This window comes from Choristoneura fumiferana, chromosome 10, assembly GCF_025370935.1.
Source record: "Choristoneura fumiferana chromosome 10, NRCan_CFum_1, whole genome shotgun sequence".
Lineage (NCBI taxonomy): Eukaryota > Metazoa > Arthropoda > Insecta > Lepidoptera > Tortricidae > Choristoneura > Choristoneura fumiferana.
Genome location: NC_133481.1, coordinates 7518390 through 7538968, shown reverse-complemented (window position 1 = coordinate 7538968; position 20579 = coordinate 7518390). Strand labels below are relative to the sequence as shown.

The window sequence follows — 20579 nt, the reverse complement described above, 5'->3', positions numbered from 1 at the left end:
TGTCATTGCGTACACTTACCCACTGCGTACATTTACCCCACATGACACTAACACGAGCCAATTTACTAATTGGCGTATTTTTAGTGTACGAGAAATTACACGTTAATCTGTGTTTTTTGATTGCAGGATTTAGCCACATAGGTATTTCATACAAATATAAAAAAATCAGTAATAGTAAATATACAGTACGTAGGTATAATAAAATTGTGAGAATTTGTATTAAGTATTGTCATGAAAAGAAACATGATATTTGCCCTCTACCGCACGTGAAATCTCAAGACATTGTCAGATTCGACACGAACTCTTCTTCGATTTGACTTAAATCTCCCTACTACATTCTAACAATTTTCTACCTGTACATAATCATTATGTCACATTTGGGTTACGAAAAAAATTCGCTCGTAACATTCGCATTCGCGTCTTGGAGCGTATTGGCATTGGCAGTTTCTCATTGCGATATTAGTGAGCTAGCGACACTAATTTTCCTTAAGTCACGTACCATTATTGCATAAAATCTGCCAGAAGCACCAACACCTGACTGGTAATAGTCTCGCTGGACTTTATGCCATTATATTGGTCATTTGCCACTCGGCATTTCTTATCGAATCACTTCGGTTTGGTTTCAAGTAGAAATGTGATAAGAATCTGTGCAATCTTTTGCCTATTCAAGTGCGATTTTATAAATCCTGAGTTCGTCTACGCGCGTTTTGTTGTGAAAAACATTTGAAAGTGATATTGAAGATATTAAACAGCACTGCGGTGGAGAATAGAGGTTTGTATATTTTTTAGCCTATATTTTTCGCAAGTAGGTACTAATTAATTGATTTTATGAAGTAAGTATATATTACAAAAAAGGATGAAAATTTGTGAATAGGACATGCCTAGTATTTTTTTAAAGAAGTAGATATGACTAAGATGAGTTATAACATCATCATTTCCAGCCTATTAGATTTGCAGTCGGTCAATCAAACATAACTCTGACAAGATTTTCATCGCCTTTTGCTTTTACTTAAAAAATCTCACTCTGCGCCTTACAAATGAATTAGCAAAAGCTACCATGTTCCAAACAAAATTCAAAAAAAATAACCGTATCAACTTCTATGATTTCTTACATGCTGACACTTATCAAATGGGTGGCAATGAAATGAAGGGTACCTAACCTAATCAATCATGCAGTAAAGTAGTTGGGTAGATATAGGTATTTTTAACTTTTTAAGAGTACTAGACTACATATTATTTTTATTTCGGTTCTAATTTGAGCATCATCTAAGGTATATATTTCGGAACTCGAAAACGGCGTCCAACGATTTCGATGAAATGTGGGATGTGGGGGTTTTTCGGGATGAAAAATCAATCTAGCTTGGTCTTACTCTGGGAAAACGCTGGTTGCCGCCGAGTTTGCCGAGCGGAGCTCGGTCGCCTAGGTATTATCTATAATTACTACAACACAAACACATAGAGATATCAAGTTTAACTTTATTTTTGCCTAGGTAATTCATGTTAAATTCGTCTACATCCGCCATGTTCATATGCTACAAATCGAATCTAAATTCTAAATTATAAAGATCTAAATCAAAACAAAAATCTAAATTGCAAATCTAATAACTTATTTCTCTGACGCAGTCACTTTAGGTAACTTGGTTGGTTTTTTAGAAAAATATTGCTCTGTCCATTGGAGGTCAATTTTGCCAGTGTCTAGTAGGTTTAGCCGTTGTACGGTAAAAAAAATCTATAAAACGAAATATGAGAGGTAATGGTGGATGAACGATGACAGCGCGAATCGACCTTTGCCAATCTGTCAATTTCGTTTGATGTTTTCATGGAAATTCTACAGTAGATTCAAAGCGCATTAATGGCTTGAACGGAAGTATATTATGTTGCGTAGGCAAAGCGAATCACTTTATATGTATACCTAATGCAAAATAATAAACACAAGCAATTCTCGGATTCGATTCCCGGCAGACGCTTTTTATCAAAACGCGCACTCTTATTTTAAGAAACATTGCGTTGATGATACTGCAATGCCGCGTAACCAACAATGGCTAATGCCGCATAACGCGTAACCAATATTGTATTTTTTTTTCAGGAGAGCGTTAAAATTAAAATATATTTACGTTTATATTATACGACGTAATCTCAATACTTTGTCGGTATTAGCCATTGTTTTTGCTTCATCGACGATAGCATGAAAATCGGATGAAAAAGTTCGTAGTAATGCTACGAAATTAACATACCTAAGTATTTCGCAGCTCTAGCTGAAGATAATAGTGCTCCTGATTTTGGCCCTAACAACTAATTAAAAAAAATCAGATTTAAACAATATTAACACTTTAATTAAATGTAAAATAAATAAAATATATGTAGGGTACTATTCTTTTTACTTTCTATACGGTCTAAACTATTATTTAGCTTACGGCTTGATGGATTTTGTGGAACTGACATGACTTTACCGGCCGAACATACAATACTGACCTGATATTTGGAAGCCCAGCCCAAATGGTTTCTAAATAAAAGCGCGGTAAATTCCGGTCACGAAATATCGACCCCGTATGAATAAATAACGCCCTAATATTCCCGACTTGATAAATACCAGCATGATAATTAAACAAAACGTATATTATTACTACAATAGTTGTACCTCACAACTTTTATTTTCAGATGACATCACCTATTTGCCACTGGACTTATCATTATAAACTGTTAAATGTCCTTGTTATACTTGGACTGTTAGCATTTGATCAAGCACAGGGGAAGATGTTGAGACAGGTCCAAGAGGTATGTACCGGATACTATAAATGTCCTCCTCGGTTACCATTACGGCGACATTGACTACAATAACAGTACCTAATTGCTATTCTGTTGACAGTGTGGCGTAGCTAGGTAAAAGGCCCTAGGGCGAAAAAATAAACTAGAGTCCCAAATAAACGACTATTACGACTACGTCTATTTAAAATCGTTTGTTCCCTATTCGTCGCGTTCCGAATTCGAAGTACTCCAGATTGATCATTTATAGTTTGTTAGTGAGAGTCCGAGGGTCTCCCTAAGCTTGGGGGCCCCGGGGTACTGCCCCGTCTAGTCTAGCCCTCCAGTAGCTACGCCACTGTCTGTTGACGAAAGGAATTAGTAATGGGCAAGACAAACAAAATGGTAATTATCCTAGCGTGCAGAATCTTTTTACTTACACGTGCCAAACCCATTCAATTAACTATTAGCCAATGTTTTTGCACCATTTAAATACGTAATAGGTATGCTATTCAAACAGAATCTTGTATTTGATAGGTAATTTAATTATCTTATTCATAATATGAACACTAGGATTTTTATATTAAATGTGATTTTTATGATGACCTCAAATAGGTATGATATCTTATTTCAACATATTATAACAAGATTAATTGTATTTATGGATATGGTATTCGATTGTATTAGGTAAGTTAATAATTAGGTACCTACCTATTAATTTTATTTAATAGGAATGAATGCCTTGTTGTCATAATAGGAGATAATCTGCATCTTAAATGTTGAAGCAGCACGACGATATAGGTAGGTATACTCACACATAAAGATAGATCTTACATGCCTTTACCATAAAGTCCAACTGTTGAATAACAGGGGTGCGTCCCACGAGATATAACAACAAAATATCTAATTTCATATTAATAACGTTCACAGGATATACTGAACATTAGCTATAACAGCAAAAAGTATAATTTTTTGACGTATAACCCTTAAATTATATAACGTTATTTTTATATCACTTCAATTTGTATAAGATTTATATGGACTATTTTTTTTTAACATAACGTACATTAGGTATATCACTCATGATATATAATAATATGTAAGTATAATATCAATTGATATTATATATAAACAATTATACCTTACAAAATTAGATATTTTAAGATTATACTTTTCGTTCATTATATCCAGTAAACGAGTTTATATAAAATGAGCGTTTAATAAGTAGATAATAAGTTGTAACATCTCGTATTACTTACGTACCCAAATTATTACAGGTTATGGCGTCTCCCAATCTTAACTAGGTATTTTACTAAAATCATAATGTATTTGTTACACAGTAGGTAGTCTTCATTTAGGTACGTTAGGAACATCTGTACAAAATGTCATGTCTATTGATTTAGCGATTATGATTTTGGGATTTAACGTGTGTAATTACAGTGAAACCATTTGATTCCTGACCCACCGTATTACTTTCTCACAGGTTCTCACAGTGTCATCATAATAAATTCCCTTGTCAAGCAATGCGTATCGCTATGACTTTTTCTGCGAAAAGGTTCCACAGTTGGTCAGGATTCAGTTGGTTCGAGTGTACCTAAATTCCGATTCTGTAGGAACAGCTAAGTAAATAAAAAGTTGACTACCTTCTTAATTTCTTTGGTCCTCAAAACTAACTACGTACGGTCAATGGCTCCCACCATGGAACTATTTCAAAGTAAACGTCATAGTGAGATCGCATTAGTTAACAAGAAAAACTGTGCCTAATGACTTTTCCTTTGAAAAGATTCCTACGTGGCTTATGAATTAAAGTCCTTGACCGTACCTATACGTACCTATGTAATGTTAAAATTTCATCGAAATACAATGATCGGCACAAACCCCTAAGTCCAGCAGGGCACCGAGTAGGTAAATAAACGTAAGCACGCACCGTTCAGTATTTAATTTAATTTTGTTGTGGTAAGTACAAAGCGATTCAAGTAAGATTTTACTCGTATTTTCAGAATGTTGACTACAGATTACCGAAGCATGTAGCACCAATGAATTACAAATTGCGGCTGTGGCCCAATGCCACGAACAAAACCTTCCGCGGCACCGTTGAAATTACGCTAAACGTCACAAAACCAGCCAACAACGTGACATTGCATACTAATAAACTGGCAATCCAGTCAGTGAGCCTAGAGAGCTCTTATTTAATTCTAAAGGTCAGTACGGAAATCGTTACTGACAAGAGAGAGCTCTTAATTGTTAAAACACCTAGTAATTTTTCTAGTGGACCCTACACTCTGAAGATTAAATTCTCAGGAACGCTGGACGGAATAGTTGGGCTTTATGCAAGCTCCCTTAAAAATGGAAGGTATCTATGCTTAAATATTCCTTTTAATTTTAATTTTCTTTGTACGATGCCTCTACAATAGGTGCTTTTCCTTGCGAAAAACGAGGGAGAATCACTCCGCTGCATTTTGGATAGGTACCTTCAGTCCCTGCCTCCCTGATGTAGGTGTTACGGAGTCAAGATTTCTTCCTTTCCTTTTTTTTCAGTTCTTCAACTAAACTGGCTTAAGCCGCCATTTCACTCGTGGGTAAAAACAGTTTCCGACTTTTGTGGTAGGTTAAATCATATGCCACAACAGGTAATATTATAATTTATAATACCTAAAACCTATCTACTTACTTGCTTACTTTATTATTATTCCTCGTTAATCCTGTAGCGTAGTCGATAGACATCATCGGTTACACGATAATTCTGGCGTGAGTTCCATCATTGCGATAAGAATGACGAAAGACGAAAACCAGAATGTTGGACTGGACTCTTGCATCAAGAATTTTTTCATCACCGAGCTATTTGAGCTCATAAAATAAATGCTTCAAGTTTGTGACTACTGTCAGTGTCACTTGTCGGTTCGTATACCACCACACCAGCACCCACTGTTTGTTTTCTCGAAATTCTCAGTTAAAATTAAAACATTAATTCTACAATCTTTTGCCTGATTAAGTTCTGTTTAATAATGGTACCGCCATTAAATGTGACCCTTTTTGAACGGCTTTCGTCGTTAGTGCGCCCGGTTAACTACAAACTAATACTACGACCGAATTTAGACACTGGTGTATTCTCCGGCAATGTAAAGATAAATATAGTGTTAAAACAAGAAAAGAACTTCGTCAATCTACACTCAAATCTTTTAGATATAAGTAAAGTGCAGGTATTTAGAGGTGACAGAGAGATACCGGTATTTAAGTACATAGAAGTAAAGCAACTCGAACAAATTTTAATCGAATTCAGTGAACCTCTGAGCCCTGGAAGCTATCAAATTGATATAGATTTTAGTGGAAAATTGACGAAGAAAATAGTTGGATTTTATTCATCGAACCTAAAGAATAATAAGTATGTGTGAAATGCTAAATTAACAAAATACATTAAAATCCTTAACAAATGAGAAATGATCAATATTTTTATCTTTTTTTTAAGAACAATGGTTGCCAGTAAGTTCCAACCAACATATGCCCGGCAAGCATTCCCATGCTTCGATGAACCAGATTTTAAGGCAACTTATGATATAACTCTTATCAAACCGCAGAACTATGTGGCACTCTCCAATATGAATGTAAGTCTACCTACTTCTCACTTTAGCTAAGCTTTTAGGAATATAATTAGCAAATTTACACCAACCTAAGTGTAGATGAATTTGTACTTGATTAATAAAAAGTATGGAAGAATGTAAACAATTTTAAAATTAGTATTAGGAGTACTTTTTTAACTGTACAAAACTCAGCTTTTCACATATTTTACATGTATAATAATGGAATTTTTTGTGCTGTTAGGATAATTACATTATAAACATGGTGGGTTAAAGCTACTGTTTGAATTTTTAGCATATAATATTTTTTTTTAATTAAATTAATAACTGAGTAGTTACAAATCGTTGCTACTTTTAAATAATCTCATATCTCAAATTAATATGTCAACAAAATTGAACCAACATAATGGTCATAAAGAGCACTCAGAGAAATTATCCATTTTGAGATAAGTTTTTTTTAAAGTAACAATATAATTTTAATGTTAATGTGAATGGTGTGCATCTTACTGTGCTATGAATATTCCAGACCCAGTTTATGACTATTGAAAATTAATTTAAGTTCTATTAATTATGTCTGTTTAGAAATTGAGTGCATGTTTTTATTTTTCATATGTTCCAGGAAATATCTAAAACTTTAGATGGTGATTCAGCATCTGAAGCAGTAACATTTGCAACCAGCGTGCCAATGTCTACCTATTTGGCGTGTTTTGTGATTTGCGATTTTGATTTCAAAGAAACCGAAATAAACTCTAATGGTATAGGGAGCAACTTTAAACTGAGATCATTTGCCCAAAAAGATGAAACTCATAAAATTGATTTTGCACAAGACATTGGCAAAAGAGCTACGGAGTTTTATATTAACTATTATGAAGTGCCATTTCCTCTTCCAAAACTGGGTCTGTATATTTAGAGTATTTGTATGTTATCTTCTGTTGTATGTAATGTAATGAAATGGTTGGAATATTACAGTTCCCATGAGACCTATTGTAGCTTTCTGAGCCAATCTTTTCAATTAAATAATGATCTAAAGTAAAGGACCATGCACCAAAAACCAACAGACCAAGTTATATGAAAAAGGTCTGTTTCCCTACTTTATTTCATTTTATGGGCTACAAGTTCAATTCCATTGCAATATTGAGATATATTCATATTTTAGTCAGAGTAAATATCTTTTTTTAACCCGCTACGCAAAATAGGGGTGTTATAAGTTTAACCGCTATGTGCGTCTGTATGTCTGTCACACAGACATGTGTGCCAGTCTGTGGCACCGTAGCTCTTAAACGGGTGGACCGATTTGAATGCGTTTTTTTATTTGAAAAAAGTTTTTCTTGCAATGGTTCTTAGACATGTTTCATCAAAATCGGTTCAGCCGTGTTTGAGATATTGAACTTTGAAGTGACCAACTTTTTGTTGGTAAGGTTATTTTTAAATACATCTGCAATTGGTACATTAAACAATAAGTAAATCTGTTGCGTGCAGTAGGAATGTTGTTTGGTATGTGAAGTTCATTGATAGCAAAAAGATTTTAAACTGTTTTTTTTTCTTTGTTAAACATCATATTTTTGTCAAATATCGTTTTTATTGCTACTCTGATTATTTTACTCATAGCATGAAAACCCCACTTTATGAGTACCTAAAGTAAACATTGTATTAAAAAATTAAAATATTTAAATCCCATTTCAGATATGATAGCAATCCCAGATTACGTATCTGGTGCTACTGAACATTGGGGCCTGATAACTTATAGAGAAACCTCTTTTCTGGTAGACGAGGACACTGCTTCTGCTCAAAACAAGATCAGTGTTGCCAACACTATTGCACATGAGCTGGCCCATATGTGGTTTGGAAACTTAGGTGGGTACTTTCATAATATATTTGTACATAATGCTAAGCAATTCTTCAATTCCTGTCAATTTTAAGCCTTTAAGCGACTACAGCAATACAAATAGGTATAGTAGGTTCATACACAGACACGCGTCGGCGACGGCTAGTCTAGTGTACAAAAGCCTTCTTCGTTATTTCATACAAGGGCATTTCTATCGACCGTTGTACCATGAGTTTATCTCTCCGATTTCAACTAAATTGAAATGGAAAAACAGTGTCCGTTTTGTTACGAAAATTATTATCAAAAATTATATATAACGATATTAATTATATAGATAGAAATGCCCACAATACAGTTAATCCACACATCCTGACTTCCTTACTAATCCTACTAATATTATAAACTAGTGTTTACCCGCGTACGTCACACACGTAAATCATTAGATCCAGCAGCTGAATTTAAATTCCGGGATTTTTAAAAATTCCCGTGGGAATTCCCGAAATTTAAATCGTTGTTTTCATTGACGTTAAAAACAAACATGGTCAAATTTCATGACACTAAACCCAGCGGTTGTTGTTTCGAGATTTTATCCCATCCCATTTATTTTATTTTATTTACTATTGGGATAAAAAGTATCATATGTTTTAATCCAGGTTATAAACTAACTTTTTGCCCAATTTCATCCAAATCCGTTCAGCCGTTTCAGCGTGAAGAAGTAACAAACATACTCACTCACAAACTTTCACATTTATAATATTTGTAGGGTGCAAAAGTTTGTGTGTGTGTGTGTGTGGTGTGTGTGTGTGTGTGTGTTACTACTTGTTCACGCTAAAACGGCTAGACGGATTTGGATGAAAAATGGTGTGTAGATAGCTGAATGTGGAATTTCATTTCAATTAACGGATCTATTGAATTACTAAGTCTAGTGTATTATAAATGCGAAACTATATAACTCTGTCTGTTACCTTAAACCGTTGAACTGATTTAGATGAAATTTGTTATGGAATTAGTGTGAGACTGGTTAGTTTGGACATACAATAAAGTTTTATAATGGAAAAATGCATGGTTCCCTTGGGATAGCAATAAAAAATACTTCACAGACAGTCAGCCAGCAACAAAATAGTAATTTATAAAAATATTATTACGTAATATACACCTACAGCCTTACTAATAGTAATTTTTTAGTATTTTATTCTAGTAACAATGAAATGGTGGGATGAAGTTTGGCTGAATGAAGGATTTGCTTCCTACATGCAAGTCAAGTCACTTAATGCCATCGAACCATCTTGGACTATGGTAAGCTAAAAATAATTTAAAAAAACCTGCTCCAAAGAACTTCTATACAGATTGTAAATTTACTTGAGAATGAAATGAGAATGCTTTATTCGCCAGAATACATGATATAAATACAAGATGTACTACTGATTGACTATTGATAGCAATGTATTCAGGTAATCAGAAAACGACATGCAGCAGTCTAACAATTCTTTACTATTTAGCGTGACTCACCAATCATGGACATGTTATTAAGCACATTAGTAATGGATTACAAGGATTCAGTGCCTTATAGGAAGCTCACAATTCATGAACTTAACTATTTATGATCATTGGTTATCTGAACATTAGTGTTATTGATAATTAAAAAAAAAAGTAGGGCCCAATTCTTAAAACTTCGAAAAAAGCTTAGTGGGCCTCCATGACTGGTGTCATCAATTTAAAGTTAGATACCTAAATCATGTCAGAATAGATGTCAGAATTTTGGAATTTTCACGTGAGATCAATTAAAAGTACCTACACACCCAAAGAAAAAAAGAATTTTCCAAACCAGTTCATAAATTACTGAGTTTTCAACCTCATTGAGAAATTACTGCTTTTTTTTGTTTAAAAAATATTTGATTTGTACCTATTCAAATTATTAACACCATCCAGTCGAATAAAAAAAAACTCATGCGCAGTTTTAAGACTAAAACCTGCTTGATAATTGACATCACTGTTTAATTTCAGCTAGATCAGTTTGTAGTGAATACACTTCATTCTGTCCTGGTGACCGATGCGAAACTATCCAGCCACCCTATTGTGCAAACTGTGAACACTCCTGACCAAATCACAGCCATATTTGACGCCATTTCTTACAATAAGGTAAATATACCTACTCACTGTGAAAATATATGTTTATGTGTATCTCAACGTACAGCTGCAACTGCTGCACCTAGAAACTTAAAATTTTGCACTTAGCCTTATACATTGCGCATTTGGTAAGGAATTTTGAAAATTTTATCTTTAAGGGGGTAAAATAGGGTAAGTATGAAAGTTCGTCAGTTTCCAAGTTAGGATCTTATAATTTTGCGTTTAAGCTGACGATTGAAAATGAATTTAAACATGTCTCAGCGTTTTTGGTAATTTTACCCTCGAAGGGGTGATTGATGACATTACTTTTGTAGAATAAAATGGGGTTAGGCACCATGTATTCCTCTAAAGAAATATAGCATCTCTACACAAGCAGCAAGACAAGAAAAATGAAACCAAAATAAATGAATTCAACGCGGACGAAAACACGGGCCGAAAGCTAGTATAATTTATAAAAGTAGTTTATTATGGACTCATGTATTTTCCATTACTGTTACAGGGTGCTTCAATATTGAGAATGTTGGAAGGTTTCACAGGCGAGGAGAATTTCAGAAAAGGGGTATCAGACTACCTGAAAAAGCATAAGTTTGGCAACACAATTACTCAGGACCTACTCGCCTGCCTGGAGCCCTATTTTAAAATGGAATACCCAGAATTGAACCTAACGTAAGTATTAAAATAGTAATAAAAAAAAAATTAGGGGACAATTCTTTAACATAACACCAATTGACTTACATGATCCCAAACTAATACTATGCTACGAAAATTCATGCATATGAGACCTCTAAGACTCGAGAGAAACGTTTGTACTATTCTATAAATATCTGCTCCAGTCGGGGATCAGACCTAGGACCCCAAGCTTCATAGACAGGTTCTCTAACCACTTGGCTATCCGGCTGTCGGTATTGACAGTTTTTTTTAAAGGAATAAAATACCCGGTTACAATACTGTGTTTTTATTTTACAGATACATTATGGATACATGGACAAAACAGATGGGGTATCCTCTTCTTACTGTCACGAACGAAGGGAGCGAATATAAAATCACGCAGTCGCGTTTCCTCTTGGACCCTAACGCTGTTTCACCTAAAGACTCCGATTTCGAGTAAAAGAAATTTAACTATTCATTCAAAACTGCATGAAAACAGTTCTTATACAGCTCTATTAAGTGCTTAGAGTTTGAATTTGAAAATTAATGGTTATGTTTTGTTGTAACAGCTATCGCTGGTTCGTGCCTGTCACATACAAAACAAACAAAGGCGTAAATGAAAAGATCGTTTGGTTTGACGATAAAGCAGATAGTGGTGAGTAAACAGTTAGTTACGTGGTTATTACTGGAAAACAAAATACCACCAAAAAACTCTGAATCTCAGTTGAATGGCTGATAAAATATTAAGCAATAGTAATAGTAGGTTCCACCATTTGCGAGGCGCCTTTATTACCGGAATGTCTGTTTTTTTATGGCTTTCACCCTTGCTGTTTTAGCAAGATGTATTTTGCCAATGTCGATGTGGAGACATTGTGTCGTTTGTGATGAGATGACAACTATGAAAGTTTACTATTCAAAGACATACCTAACTCTCTCTCGCTATGTGAATATTCAATCTAATCAATCAATTATGACGTCGTTAATGCCGCAGACTTACAGTGGATACAGGCCGCTTCCAATCGAAGCAACTAAAGGACTATGGGGAGGCCTATGTCTAACAGAGGACGTCCTATGGCTGATATAATGATGATGGTAACTCCCAAGCTAGATAAAAAAAGTATAAACACTAAATTTCATTACAGTAACTATATCAGAGAAAGATATTAGATGGCTCAAGTTAAACAACAACCAAGTTGGCTACTACCGTGTGAATTACCCGCTGGAAATGTGGCAGAGCTTGATTGAGCAGCTGAAGTCAAAATCGGATCAAGTAAGGATTGATTCAAGTGTTTTTTTTAATCAGGCTTTACATTACGGAAGGCAAATCAGTAATCTATAAACAATTACTTTCCTCACCCACGACCTTAAGGCATGATTCGGCTCGGATCGGTTCGGCCGTCATCTTTTTCGTTCTTATTGCGTAGACATAAAGCTTTTTTTCTGTCGGCTATTGCCGATTCCGCGTCGATAGCCTCCTGAGTCCTCGCGTCCAATTAACACTAAGAACAACGGCCGAATGTACTTTATAAAGTACAAATGGTTATAGAATAAAGAATTCTAAGAACTTTAAAATAACATCCACGTCTAGGTCTTAAGCACTAAGTTTGTTAAAAAATGTCAGGACTCAGGAGGATAGATGTAGGGAGACCCTAAATGTAGACATAACTATCTACAGATGTGAATATCACTAATACTAATACTATCTACAGTATCATACCTTGACCGTACTCGTAATACCAACGTGTCAGGCAAAAATAATATTCTTTTCACACCTCTCCTTCAGAAAAGTAACTTTTCCTCCCTGACGAGAGGGAGCAAAGTGCAACTTTTCTGTTCAAGGCTTTTCTAAGTGTTTTATTGCAAATGTAATTTTTTGAAGTTGTTCATTGTAAAGCCACACCATTTTCTATGCTGGTTGTTCTTTAATAATATTTAGAATTCATTTTTTCAAGTTTCTTAATGCTCGGTGTGAAAAGTTATATGAGCCACTCGGGAGCAAAATTATTTTCATCTTGGGCGTTAATACTTGAATCCCTCATTACGCTCAGGATTTTACTTAAGAATCCCTCGCTACGCTCAAGATTCTATTGTAGAATCCTTCGCTACATTCTGGATTCAATGTACGCCCTCGCCGTAAATACACCATTTTGCTCCCTTGTGACACAAATAACTAGGTATTTCATCCCTCCTGTTAGGAAAGTTTAATTTTTATGGGTAGATAGCTAGGTGGAAAATTGCGTTTTCATTTCTAGGGTAGAATGTATTTTTTTTTTAATTTTTCGATTAGCTACGGAGTCGAAGATAATTTAGTTACGTCAATGACACTTTTTTTCACGTTTCGGCATGACCATCTAGATGCACGTCGTGACCAAGGAGCTTGTATACTACACTGGAGGTTGAACGCCCGTTTGAAACAAGAAATTTGATCTTTATTACGTCACGAACATTTCCATCTCTTTCTTTAGTTAGGTTAAGAAAGAGATGGAAGTCATTCGTGAAATGTGAAAGAAAGAGATGGAATATATAAATAAGTAATAAAGGTCAAACTTCTTCGTTCGACGTTCAACCTCCAGTTTTGTATGTAAGCTCCTTGGTCGTGACCAACCCGTTTTTTTTTATAGTCGGCCGTGGCAAGTGGCCAGGTCGAAAAGGTACCGTTGGAGGTTGGATATAAGTAAATTCAATTTATTATTATTCTCATTTTTTTTGTTTTTTTTTTCTTTCCTCACAGTCGAAATGAAAAGTAGTGTCTATCTCGGGTGAAATTACCAATTTCCCCTCGAACTATTGGCGCTCTCACTTCGTTTGAGCGCCAGAAATATCCCGGGTGAAAGGGGTCACTTTCCACCCTTGGTTATCAATCTACTATTTCTTTGTATTGTAAAGTATGAGACTATGCCCACTAGCACGTTTCGTAACCAACTGTCGCCGTCGCGTGTCATGAATGCGCTTGAAAGCGCTTTAATGTCAGCTATTCATGTATTTAATAATCTTCCGAATGATATAAAAAGTATAGATGATAGCACTTTTACACGAACACTAAAAAAATGGCTAATAGAAAAGGCTTTTTATAATTTAAAAGAATTTTATGCTACTTAGTAAATTGTGAATTCGACTTTACGAAGTATAAAACATTGTATGCCCGGAAGGGTAACTGTTGAGACACTAAAACATTTTCACCATCTTTGTACATACACAGATTATACAATAAAGTTTTTCTATTCTATTTTATTCTATTCTATGACACTCAGTTCTTAACACGTTCCGATTGCGGTCATGGTATGATACGGATACGGTGTAGTGGAGAGAGACCTTGATACCAACTCTGTCATTACAGCTGACAATATCGGACCGGGCTCACTTGCTGAACGACGTGTTCGCGCTCGCGGAGGCGGGCGTGGTGCCGTACGAGTTGGCGCTCAACTCACCACGTACTTGCCCGTCGAAGAGGACTACGTACCTTGGCGCACCGCCGCCTCCATACTTATCTCACTGTCTGATAGGCTGTCCGATCCGATGAAAGATAAGATGCAAGTAAGTCACTATGAGAGCTCATTCGACCACAATCGAAATGTGAAGATATTGACGAGAGTATAAGTAAATTATAAGTATTGTTAGCCGGTTCTGTCCCACAGCTGAGCAACCTCCCCCCGATACTTCCAATGTTCTCTGTCCACTGCATACAAGGGCCTTTCAAGGGGTCTTTCAAGAAGTACAGTACCCGGCGATAAAGATTGCACATCGGTCTTTGGGAAAAGACAATTGACTGTTTACGACGATTTCCGAACACTGGCAACATTATTAACAGTATTTATTAAGTCACGTTTTATATGAAAGACATACTGCACTTAATGGACTTACGTAATTAGTTTGCGTCAAATTAAATGACATGTGAACTTCGGATATCTATAGAGATTAGAGAAGATTAAAAAACACCTATTGTTTTCTATGAGTATTGTAAATAAAAAAATCAAAACTTCCAATTTAGCTTTTAATGATCGTACACCATTCTTCCAAACGTCATAATCAAAATCGTCCAAATCCAAATAAAATTTCTTTTTTGGTCTCCCTGTTTTCGGAGTAGCAAACTTAACTGACGTGGATGGAAGGCGCAGTACCTTCATTTAATATATTGTTCAAAGTTCTTCTTCAAGTTCCAGTGGCATTTGTAACTCGCTCTTGAACCTTCTCGAAGTAATGGCCTGCATTGTCATCCTCGACAAAAAAATATATAAAAAATGCAAATAATTTCGCGTGACTGGCCGTCTGAAGGTTTCCCTCTTTTTCCTAGAGATGCCTTCGTACAATTTAAAGTTGAAGGGTCAGACAGCTCTATATTATATATTTTTGTTTAAATACGTCCGTACTCTACTGCACCTGTACAACGACTGAGACTGACAAGACAAACGTCACATAAGTAGTGTGACAACGCTCTACAAAGCTGAAATTATCCGAGTCTCTTTCGAAAAACCGATGTGCAATCTTTATCGCAGGCTACTGTAGTCCATTTCATCTCGCCATCGCCTTCTAAGTCTGCCAGATCGCCTTTTCGAGGTAGTGGACGACCATACGGTGGTTATCTCGTTTATCTTATAAGTAAATATCACAAGCACCTATAATTGTTTGTAATGTAGTCGATTCGATCTACGCGTAATACCTAACATAACATCAGGTCTGGACCATTGGCTGAAATGTTCCGGAATCATTTTGTGAGATCCTTCATACACTTTGATTGTTCCAGAAATACATCCAGCACCTCGTGTCGAATATTTATGCAAAGCAGAATTGGGACATGCGTAACTTAAGCGTGATTGACCGGTAAGCCAATATTTTGGTGGTTCTTTTACTTCAGAGCCTTTTCGGAACGCGTTTTTAAACGCGCCGTCGATGCGCGTTTTTACTTTCCATGCCGTAACGTACAAGCGTTTGTATCGATAAAACCGGATGGCCAAGCGGTGTGCAATGGCACTTCCTTGTAATACAGGGGTCAGTTGTCATTTTGCCTGAGATCTCTGATTACACTTTGATTGACACTCAGTAATACGCGGCATGTGTCGATGCGCGAATTGTCAAATCTCGTAACTTTCGTGATACCGGGTAAGCAATAATTTTGGTGGTTCTTTTAATTCGCGCCTTTGAATCGTTTTTAAACGCTCGTCGACGGCGCGTTCAAAAGAAGCGGTGTGCAAAGGCACTTCTTAGTTAGTTTTAATGTAATACAGGGGTATCAAGTTGTCATTTCTGCCTAACAGAATCTCTGATTATAGCCCGATTAAGAGCTGACACTCAGTAGTAAAGGGCGGCCGATGTATCCAAATTACGTCAAAATTATGTCGAACGGTTTACGTCATATGGATAACACGACCAATTGACAACTATAAGACGTAATAGATATAAACACTAGAGTCTGATAGGTGCCAATTTACAAGTGGCTAGTACTTCCTTAATGTACAAAACATGTACTTAGTGGTATATAACAAAAACTGCATATATTTTTATACATAAATATTGCTCGAAATTGAATGAAACTCTTATCCACCTTATGCTTTCGTCACCATATTGCATCCATTGACCGCCCATTGCTCAGTAGAAATAAACCTCATTTTAAACTGTACTTTAAATGTTACAGTCTTCTACGCACAAGGATATTGTCGCTAGGAACCCGCGCGGGGTTGCCGGCAGCGGAAGAAAAAGTCCGTCGCATCTTTATGGGCTGGCTTAACAGCCATGATTCTACCGAGGTCGAACCTATCCAAACAGATCTACGAGACACAGTCTATTTCTATGGTAAGATTTTATGTGTACGCTTAGGATATATCTACTAAAGGCTGTTCGCGGAGCACGAAGAATTTCGTACAATGACCTTTCACTAGGTATGCGTCTCTATTGCTCGCGCTTAAATGTTTGCCGTCGCGCTCGCATAGATGAATTTGTACGAAGTATTGTATTGGAGGTCATTGCGCGAAATTCTTCGTGTTCCGCGACCGTACTTTAATTGAAACTATCGGTGTAAAGATAGTGGATAGTAGAACCCTTTGCGCGTGAGTCCAACTCATGACAGATATCTGTGATGACGTTTAATAAACCAAAATAAAAAGAGTGCCTCGCAAATAGATATTTGTCACATAAGATAACAGAAACTTATCAAAGAGTGGTCAACACAGGTCCTACGTAAGTATATCTATACTGCGCGGCAAAAATCTGACCCTCAAATGTATGCAGTAATAGGTAATTTTTTATTTGGCGTGGGCCAAATTTTGTGCTGCTGAGTATATTTGTGTATATTATTCGATGCTCTCAAACAGCGTCGTGGGTTCGATCCCGGGCTCGCACTACTAAGTTTTCAGAATGTATGTGCAAAATTTCATTTCATATTTACCATGAGCTGTACGGTGAAGGAAAACATCGTGAGGAAACTTGTGTGTGTGAAGTTCCCTATCCACATTGGGCCCGCGTGGTAACTACGGCCCAAGCCCTCTCGTTCTGAGAGGAGGCCTGTGCCCTGCAGTGAGACGAATATAGCCCGAGATGATGATGATTATATAATTCGATTTTATGGTTAATTGGCCAGTCCAGATGTTATTTGTCTTTTTCTAACTTTTTCACCTTCATTCGTCTCACCAGGTATGAAATACTCGTCTCAGTTAGAGTGGGATAAACTTTGGCAGATATACAAGAACGAAGGCGATGCGCAAGAGCAAGCGAAACTCAGGAGCGCCCTGGCGGCACCGCGTGACACTGAAATACTGAAAAAGTAAGGATCTCATCGAAAAACCTTTATCAGCATTTCCCAAAAAGTTTGTATGTATATAATACTCCTATTTGAAAAATAAATGCTTATTCCAAAATTCTTTAGTAACATAAAATATTTTTTCCAAGTGAATTGATTTATTTTGGGAAACTACCTACGTTAATTTCGCTGTTTCAATGACCAGACTTTCCTGCAATTATTTTGCAAATGTACATTACAAACATTAAGTAATATTTTTCTAAGGATTTCGTATTTTGTACGGAATATTCCAAGTTTAGGTATATTTTATACCTTAGGCTGCTATTTACTCTTAAACTACTAATAATTCTGAAGAAAACTTAACCGTTATAGTTTTCCTTGCAAGTTTGATAAACTTCCTACCATCCTGAATTTTTCCAAATTTCCCCCCTCGGATTAAATTTTAGAGGGCGGGGGGGGGGAAGATGCTCGATTTTAATGAAAATTTGCACTTTAAAGTTGATTTTGCAAATAAATCACTGAATCGAAAAATGCAACAGTATCGGTAGTTTGCGTAGCAGTTGGAGCGACTGTTACGTCAGTTTTGCATCTGTGTCATTTGAAGCCTGTAAGAAAAAAAAAGATTATAATTTAAAAATCACTTTCAGATATTTGAGTCTCGCGTGGGATGAGAACAACATTCGTAGCCAGGATTACTTGACGGTGTTATCGGCTATCAGTAGCAATCCGTCGGGCTCGGCTCTAGCATGGGATCATCTGCGCTCGAATTGGACGCAGCTGGTCGACCGATTCACCCTCAACAGCCGTATTTTGGGAGGCACTGTGGCGACCATTACTGTCATGTTTGACACCGAAGAGAGGCTAAAGGAGGTACTTAATTTACTTCTAACTAGCAAGATTTTTAACCTAGCATAATCTAGTACTAAATATTATCTGTTTTCTATTAAAAACCGAGTTGAAATAGAATGAAGTATTAGTAGTTTTGTCGAGGGTTCCCTAGGAATATTTGTGTTATTCTAAATGTGTTGCTTGTTGTCCAGATGGAGGCGTTTTTCGAGCAGTATCCGGAGGCAGGCGCGGGCACAGCGGCGCGGGCTCGGGCGTTAGAGACTGTTCACAACAACATCGTGTGGGCCGCCGCACGCGCGCCGCAGATCGCCGCGTGGCTCGATACACCACACAACCTGCTCGTTTAACAATAAATAAGTTTTGGGTCAACCAACTTTTTAGTGTAGCTTGTTGCCGTGGTAACGTCTCTTGAGCTACTTATTAAAAGTATGATTTCAAGGGCTATAAATCCACTAAAAGTTAAGAGTTGTGACTGTTTTAAAGCAATTCTTTTATGGCTCATCTCCGCGGGCTACGAATTAGCCCGAAACATGTCGAGCTAAACTCGATTTAAGACGTGAGTTATCCGTTAAAATATTATTTAATATGGCTCATCTAAGTATGCTAATAGTGTTGCAAATATTTTTCTAACAACGTGTATTACTGATGTCTCCTGAGATACAGGACAGAATAACATGTCAACCGGGGCTAATGCGTCACAATACTTTAAACAGCATATTTATCAGATTATAACAAACACATTATGTATCCTTAAAAGCTATAACTTATGATACAAGCTAGCATATTCGATCTAATTTTATATTTTAGTGCCATTTTAGGGCATTTTTAATAACTTCTACGTGTAAATTACGTTTCTGAAAAGCTGCGATTTTTAGACGCTATAATCCCAGGTGGGGTGAAAGCGTCTTTTACTGGTATTATGTGATCGGATTGGTCGGAATGATTTTAATCGAGATAATTTAATAAAAGCACACATGATAAAATTAATTATTATGTTGTACGCTAAATTCTAGCCTTAGTTTAGAGTAATTAGTTAAACAAAAATATTCGGGGCTACAGCGTCTAATGATCTCGTTGGCGGATTAAAAAAGAGCTCAGCCACGACATCTAGTGATCATTTTTTGTACTTTTAGCGCCAAAACCTTTTTTAAAAAAATGGCGTGAGTGGTTCTAAAGGATGATTTTCTTATGATAATTGGAGTGGACGCATTAGCCCCGTAGACGACTTAGCCCCGGTTGACCTTACACTAAAAAGTTGATTGACCTTTATACTAAGAACTTCCTTTTTATACTATTTTTTTACTGACTGTACCTCTTTGTGAATCGTGCTTGCATGTAATCAAAACTACATAAAACCATATCGGTACTTCAAGTCAATCCAATCTCTAGCAATCGTTACAGAACAAGTCGTTTCATCAAAAATAATAAGTTATGATAAAATTCGTAAAACAATAAAACTTTTATTTATGTAAGCAGGAATTCAGGGTTATGCCCGTAAATTGGAAATAACCGTGTATACAATACATTTAAGTTAAATAAAGGCTTGTGATTAAGCTGAGCTGTATAAAATATTAATGTTAAACTTATAAATTAAGTTTCAAGTCAATGCCATCAACTTTAACCCTTTTCCAGACCCTGCTTATTTAGATACGCTACAAAAAAATCTTAGTTTTATATTGTTTGCTTATGAAAGATTAATTTAAAAACGAATAGTAGTTTTAACGACTTCAATTGATTTTGTACCGTATTGGTTAGTTTAGCGAAGTCAGATGTTTGTGTACATTTATGTGGTTAATATATGCAATAACCCTGGAAAAGGGTTAAAGTCTTTCCTGCTGAAGAGACACTTTCAGTCGCACCACCAAAATTTCGCTATCAAATTATTGCATTGCATAAGTAACATATTTACATACATGTGAACAGTGTGATGTCAATAAAAGCTTATAATGAGGTCGTTTTTTTCTATATATATTTTTTAATAAATGTGTTCCTTGGTACCCTAGCACACTAGAGTTTATCAGTCATAATGAATCAGTCCTTTACGCATATGCACAATCACTCATTGGTTAGAAAAGGATACAAG

General features: G+C 36.1%; 1 protein-coding gene across 1 annotated transcript; it reads left to right on the top strand.

Moving 5' to 3' along the window:
- The first annotated feature begins 2658 nt into the window (after window positions 1–2658).
- LOC141431987 (glutamyl aminopeptidase) lies at window positions 2659–20446 on the top strand. The gene is given in 18 exon segments (XM_074093326.1): window positions 2659–2775; window positions 4743–5095; window positions 6209–6344; window positions 6937–7213; window positions 8001–8171; window positions 9341–9438; window positions 10147–10281; window positions 10769–10935; window positions 11236–11373; window positions 11487–11572; window positions 12060–12187; window positions 14255–14339; window positions 14342–14451; window positions 15659–15735; window positions 16547–16704; window positions 17542–17671; window positions 18295–18517; window positions 18688–20446. Coding segments are annotated over 18 exon segments (2745 nt in total). The 3' UTR covers window positions 18844–20446.
- Window positions 20447–20579: the final 133 nt, after the last annotated feature.